Below are 7,553 nucleotides of genomic sequence, written 5' to 3' on the forward strand. Positions count from 1 at the left end.
GAGAGACAGAGAGAGAGAGACAGAGACAGAGACAGAGAGAGACAGAGACAGAGACAGAGACAGAGAGAGAGAGAGAAACAGTTATACCATAGTAACTTATCAGATTGAAATGGGAAAAAATACACAGGTTGTGATTATGTACGTGTTTTCAAATTTTGCTGATGTATTTGTTGAGCTTATTATTTTGAATTGACTCCCCTCCCATCTCCTCATCCCCCCATCGTCTCTCGAGGCTAAAATTTATAAAAAAAATGAGACTTTAATAATTTTGACCTGTTGTATGTCCGATTTTCAAACAAAGGGGAGATAAGCCAGAAGAATAAAAACTGATAATTATGGGCCAGTAGCTGTAGCCAGTTCAGTTCATTCTAAGAAAGTTTGGTGGTTTGGATGTGGAGCCATATGGATTTGAGCAGATACTTATATTGTCGGGGGCGGGGGGGGGGGGTTAAGGAATGCTGACAGTATAGAAAGAACTATCTACTTGCAATATCTTGTCTGCATACTGGGTCTTGGTGACTCACTCTTGAGATAAGAAACAAATCTTGATGGTCCTCGGCTTCCATTCATGTATCATACAGGTTCTCCATCGATAGTGGTAAAAATCCAGTACATTGGATGGGAGAAAATTCTTCTGTTCAAAAATGAACTAGAAATTGTAACATACACAATAGGCTGACAGGAAAACAAAACAACTGGTATGCATAATGTATTTGGTGAAATAATAGCCTGAACATCTTTAAAACTCATTTACTCATTCACCCCTGAAGATGCAGTTGAACTCTTCCAATTCAAAGGTTGGAATAGTTCATTATGAATTTCAAGGGTGAATGAATTAAAATTTGCAAGAAGGATATGGCATAACTAGTGGAATGGAAAATATATATTTGAGATTAATGTAAAACAATCTTGTTTTTTTGGAAGTGGCATGATTCATGGCAATTTCATGCAAAAGAAATCAACTTGCTTTAATTTGCATTCTGCCGCGTTCATGTGTGCGAGCTCTCCTGTGAGAAAATCACAAAACTTTCTGTCAATCAATTTAAATGATGCTTTTTTACTCAAAATCTTTCCAGCGTCCATGATTTTATATTTGATGAACTTTTGACATAGCTAATTTCGATGCAATTTACTGTGAATCAAAGCTGTAGTGGTATGTTGACGGCACTGTTATAAAGCAACAACACAGCACCTGAAACAATCATAAAATATTAAAACTGATTGCTCTAGTTTAATTGATGCGAAATTGAAAATATGTTGAAGAAATATAGATCAATCACAAGCTTAGGTGATGATTAAAACAATATTTTATTTCGTCTTATTACTTTGAATATTGAGATAAACCAGCTTCTACTTCGAAAGCAGACGGGAGTTAAATTCATGTGTATATGTATCACATGATGTTTGTATGTTATTTCCTTGTAATGGTATTTACCGCAGTGCAATGCAGTTGCATGTATAATTATACATGTGCAAGCCAGCAGTGTGTCATCATCATCATGTATTAATTAATTAGCTTATCAGTTTATATACTCTGCTGAACCATTGACTATGCTGGTACGGGTATACACAATACACTTGTGACGTTTAGTCACAGAATAATGGAACAAAATTTTCCCACACTAATCTGATCTTAAAAAAAGTAACTTTTTATGTTTTCAGTGTGAGGGACTTGGATAAATATATATATATATATGAATATATATTGTATTCAGAGTCTTATTTATTCAAAAGCCAATGACTGAAATTCATCTTCTGTTAAAACATATCCATCGACACCACGTTCTATCACATCTTGGAGATATATTTGATCCGAACTTTGTTGTATACTGTCATAAATGTTAAAAACATTATATTTCAGTCCATGGTTGTATTTCTGATCAAAACAACAAAACAGATTCTGTTTTATTGTTCTAGGTGGTTTCTTTTGGTTAATGAAAATGTTAAACAATTAAGCTGTTTTACAATAGAGTGGAAAAGGCATTTTTGCTGGGAACAAGGTTTTGTGTTCAAAAGTTGCCATTTCTGTTAGAAATATTTGAATATGCTATCATGGCTTGATTATTATTAAATTGTATGACAGAAAGACCCTAATATCCTCTGATTGGTAAAGTGTTTCTACATCCCAACAAATGTCGGATTCCTCAGTATGTACTCTGTCAGTGGTGTTGGTGTTTCCACTAGTAATCAAACAAGGAATTATGGTATGGGACTAGCAAAAATATTCGAAAAACCTTATTCTTTATGTTAAAATATGATGGCAATGTTATAATTATAATGTTTTGGGGATCATAATTATATCTCTCTGATAAAGACAAAAGGTGAAAAATGTTGAATCTTTCGAGTTATCCGTTTGAGAGCTGTTCAAAGCTTTACCACTGGTTTCATTGACACAGGCATTTATAAGTAAATTATCTCCCTTGAAATCCTGGAAGGACGCTGATCATTCCCAGGATACTTTCAAAGTGCTGATACCCATTTATACAGCTGGGTAGATTTGTTCAACCAAACTAAAGTGCCTTTAAAAGACATCAACAAGAGCTAACTGCTGGAACAACATTCGTACAGTCTTGTGTTTACAATGTATTCCTATAGGATTAATTATCTTGTTGGTGTCATACCTTGAATGTAACACTGTGCTGTAGATTCCCATTGTAGTAATTTTGTCTGGTTACAAGCCTGTGTGAATCGCCGTGCATTTCTGTAGGATTTTTACACCACCGAAATATTGCTAAACAGGTGAAAGAATAGCAAATTGGAAAAAAAAGGTTTAGGTGCACACAAATATCAGGAAATAAAACAAGGAAAATGTGTTATGATGGTCTTAATGTCATACTGTGATGGAAATTGGATTTGGACATGCTTGAGAAATCAGACACATTTCAACAACGATTGAGTATCATAGATAGCCCTATAATGAAATAAGTATTGGTAATTGATTTCTGGGTCAAATTGCACACAAGGTTTTATTGATTTCTGGAATTGATTCGGAAATGTTCCTTTTGACATCAGAAATGTACATGTTGCCGTTATGTTTTTGATGATAACATATATGGTATAATTATATTAGATGCTACCCTGTTTATATATGCCACTTCATCATTACCGTCCATATCACACAATGCTTGTTGACATTCTCTGACAGTGTTTTATTGACTGTGGTTATGTGGATCTTTGTATTAATTAAGATGAAATTTATTTATTAAAAGTCCTAAAATCAGGAATTGGATATTTTGTTTACCATTCAACAAAAAAGATGAATAAAGACTAACATACTGTGTGATGTTATTTTAACTCATTTACCCCTACATTTTTAAAATGGACTTTGGACTCTGTCTTTGATTTGGTAAGGTTCAAATGTGACTTCAGGGGTGAATGGGTTAAACTGAAAGTATCCAGAAAGTAAACCACAGACTCGCGGGAAAGTCCTGAAACATGTAGCAGTTACGAGAGAAAATGTAAGATAGGATATCACAAATACTACTCTGATCTGTTAGGGAGGCATGCATATGAAATAATTGAATGTCATTGATTAGAATTCTGACTAAATCGATTGTTAACGTGTAGGGGAGAACCACTCATTTATTCTACTAACTGAGCAGGATAAGGAATGACACATATTTCCAAGTAACAGACATCAGAATGTTTTGCATCACAAGTTAAACATTTTTCTCTGTCATAAGTTAATTAATTAAGGGCCTTACTGACAAAGTGGTAAAATTGATCTATCAAGATTAAGACTTTAATTCTTGCTTCCAACCTTAATCAACAATTAATATCACGTATACCATATATATGGGTGACTTCCGACGGGGTTTACTTTACCAACCATACTAGTACTCCATAGACATTCTACATGAATTTTCGTAAATCGTTTCGGGGGATATGTCATAGAAAATCTGATGCAGGTTTGACTTGTGCATACTTAAAATTTATTTAATAGTCAGTCCTAAGTGTAACTTTACCCCAAAATACAATATAATAATCAGTTTCTGCCTCAGGTGGGATATGGAGTTTTTCTACTGACCAGATTTGGTATCGATCTGGTTTGTGAGGTTTGCATATAGGGCGAGGTGATGGCAATATATATCAGACACGAACATAAAAAAACAGATTGATATCATTTTCAATCAGTAAAACGTTCTAAAATGAATGTTTTACAGGGTTGTGGCCATGTTAGTTAATTACTTCAGTATTATGTTGACTAAATGTTATTGCAAGCTAAAAAGGACGCCAGCTTCAGAGGAGGGGTGCAACTCTTGTTTTGATGTCAAAATTAAACTGACCACGCCTAATACAAGTTATACCTTTAAGTTGAAACATTTTGACATGTTGTTTGACCAGTTTGCCTATGTTTCGTCTATTTTTATTCATCATCTTGATATTTTTGTGTCTGTGCCGACTGGTGTTGACTCATCTAAATAACCTTTGTTCTTCATTATCAGATAGTCTCAGCACTGTTGATGACATCATCAATACTGCACCCATATTTGGTCAGTACCAGTGACTACATGCTGACCGGATACTGGATTTATCACTTCAATTTGTGTACACATGATTTTTATATACATTTTACAGTGGTCTGTATTTTTCATTTCAGGGGACATAACTCAGAAAGGATATGACAAGAAAAGGAGCAGACTCCTGTCCCCTTACAACGTACAGCCACCGCCACAGGACACAGGTTAGTCTAGAAATTCAAGAGGACAGTAAATAATAGTTCTGTCTCCTTTTTAAGAGCCTGAGTTAGCAGATACAGATACAAAACAATAATTTAAAACATCATAAGACCAGGTAAGGTGAACCCAGAGAAGCTGTTGGTGCCCCAAATATATGTGATCCCATTTATAATAAGAACTGGTGTAAATTTTAACACTTCAGTAAGAGATTAAACTAAACTCCTGGGGCAGGGTGCCGAGGTCAATAGGGGAAATGGAGGTAAATTTTTAACATCCACCCAACTTCATGGAGGCAGAAGGAAGGGACTCGATGACAGACAGCTGTTGCTGAGAGACAGTATTATATCTATAATAAGTATATTTTCCCAGGATTATTTAATTATCCAGGTGCGCTATGCAGGCCCCCTGGGCCTCTCGTTTTACACACAGAAGAACTGTTGTTGATTATAATTTGTTTACTTCTTTTTTATTATTTTTTCATGCAAGGTATGTTTTTTTCAGAAATGAATGATCAAAGCTATAGTCCTGCTGGAAAACAGTTTCCAATACTTTGTAATGGTGTCATTATATGCATCGGAAACGTTTTGTTGCGAGAATTGCATCAATCGTTTTTTCCCTCTCGTAAAGCGAATAGAAACCCTTCATATAACTGCTTCATGTATACAGTAGAATGGTTGACACAGGACAGGTTCTCACGTGGGTAACTGTTCTTGTGCATCTTAACGTTTTCACCACACAGACAGTTTGGGTGATTTGATATGAGCTGTCATGCTGAGCTCTTGTCTGACATGAAATCAATACATGCACCTAGAGATAGCAAGGGCATCCCCGATCTTTGTCAAGTGATTTATTTTCTTCTAATGAAAGTTGAAACGCAACAATGGTTTATTTTTTGCATGCAGTTAAGATTGCACATTTTGTTGATAATGACACTTGTAAATTATATTCCAACGGTCGGCCGGTACAGTCATAATAATCCGCAATACTTTTATTTGTTAACAGATGTCTGTATTATCTTATTAAGGCATTTAAATTCTAAATTAATGATTCAACAGAAAAAATCTACACTGATTTTGTATTCGGAATATCGGCTCGCCTTGAAGTATGTGGTGTAATTTTTTAGCTCGTGTCGACTATATTGAGGTGTGCTTGTGTAGTAGGCATGCATGCTACATGCACAGTCATCTTCATGGAAAACCACAGACAGCGATAGGCCAGAGTGCACAGCATTGACTCATTCAATATTTCCATGTTGAAACTGGATTTCCCCCGACATACTTTGCAGTGATTTCAATGGTTGGGTTATTAGCTTGCTGTAAAGTCCAGTCGTTATGGCTGTATCATGTATATATATATATACACTTATAACATTTCTTTGTCTGCACTGTCGTCCTTACTTCTTTGCCCATATACACTTACATATATGTAAATTGTCATGTTGCTGTCTTGATAAATTAAAGGGGCAGATCGCCCTGGAAATTTGACAAATTTCTTTGCACTGTCGTTATTACTTTTTTGCCCATATACACGTATATGATAGCCGATTATACTAGTCTTCGTGTTTTGTTTTATTTACACTTATATATTTCAGGATTGACCTTCATTTTGACTGCGTATACGGTAGTATGAACGCATTTGGCAACGAACATATTCTATGGAGCGCATTAGCGCTCCATAAAGAATAAATAATATGTTCGTTGCCAACTGCGTTCATACTACCGTATACGCAGTCAAACTGAAGATCATTTCTTATATTTACATATTTTCGTACTATGATGGTTCACTCAGAATAAAGCTAACTCCAATACATTTGCTTTTATAATGGTACAAAACATAACGTGCGTAAATCCAAACAAATGAACAGCCTACAGCCTGCAAGCAGCGATGGATCTCCAACGTTACCATTATGACGTCACAATGTAAATTACGTCATCAATAGGAAACAATGGTCTCCAAGGAATCTCCCTGCGTATACGGTAATGTATACGCAGTCACGGTTTACACAGCTTCAATGGGAGCGAATGTAAATATATATATATATACATACTAAATTTGAAAAAAATACTTCCTTTAGGATTTATTCAGCATGGATGTGAATCATTGCGATTTAAACTCGCTGAGTTATTTCTTGAATAGAAGCCAGCACAGGATTTTTTTTTATTTTAACAAAGAAAAAAATTTCAAAGTGACAATTTTACGATGAATCATACCGCTGCCATGCTCACATTGTATAGACACCTATGTAAAGACAGCCCTAGCTACAGTCAGGTAGAGTTGTATTGAGCTTCTAAGGGAAGCTTAAGTGAGACAGAGTATTTTAATCAATAATATTCTCTGCAGATAATGATTACAGGAAATGAGGATCTGGTGCCACATGAGGTGAAGGAAATGCCTGGCCATGAGGAGTTCCTCTAAGTTTAACAGTGTTTTGTGAGAGTGTTTATGTTGTCTCTCCTTTTGTTTTGATGTTGATGCATTTTGTTCTTGTCAGTTGTGTGTTGATACAATAGCACATCTTGTTGTTAATTTAATTTCAAGTTAAAAGTGATAACCATCGGCCAAAACACTTTGAGACTTTGGATTCTGATGTTGTACTTGTCAATGCAATGAAACCTTTGGCTTTTTCTTAATTTTTGAATGGAAATTAAATGATCAGCCTCAGACAAAATACTTAATTATAAATGTTAAGTGTTCTGCTGAATACTAATTGTTCTGCAGTCGTTTAAAACAAAATGAATTGTTGATGTCCTGTGTTAGAAGAGTGTTAGAAGAGTTGTTGATGTCCTGTGTTAGAAGAGTTGTTGATGTCCTGTGTTAGAAGAGTTGTTGATGTCCTGTGTTAGAAGAGTTGTTGATGTCCTGTGTTAGAAGAGT

The 7,553-nt window shown here is 35.3% G+C and overlaps 1 protein-coding gene across 1 annotated transcript in view; it reads left to right on the forward strand.

Annotated features, from left to right (window-relative positions):
* LOC110460110 (disco-interacting protein 2 homolog C-like) overlaps window positions 1–7,553 on the forward strand; it is a 114,104-nt gene that overhangs the window by 29,037 nt on the left and 77,514 nt on the right. Inside the window, exon 2 of the mRNA XM_021512834.1 lies at window positions 4,601–4,684. Within this exon, the coding sequence (XP_021368509.1) occupies window positions 4,601–4,684 (84 nt within the window). The remainder of the gene's footprint in view (window positions 1–4,600; window positions 4,685–7,553) is intronic.

The sequence above is a fragment of the Mizuhopecten yessoensis genome, unplaced genomic scaffold (genome assembly GCF_002113885.1).
Source record: "Mizuhopecten yessoensis strain PY_sf001 unplaced genomic scaffold, ASM211388v2 scaffold10323, whole genome shotgun sequence".
NCBI lineage: Eukaryota > Metazoa > Mollusca > Bivalvia > Pectinida > Pectinidae > Mizuhopecten > Mizuhopecten yessoensis.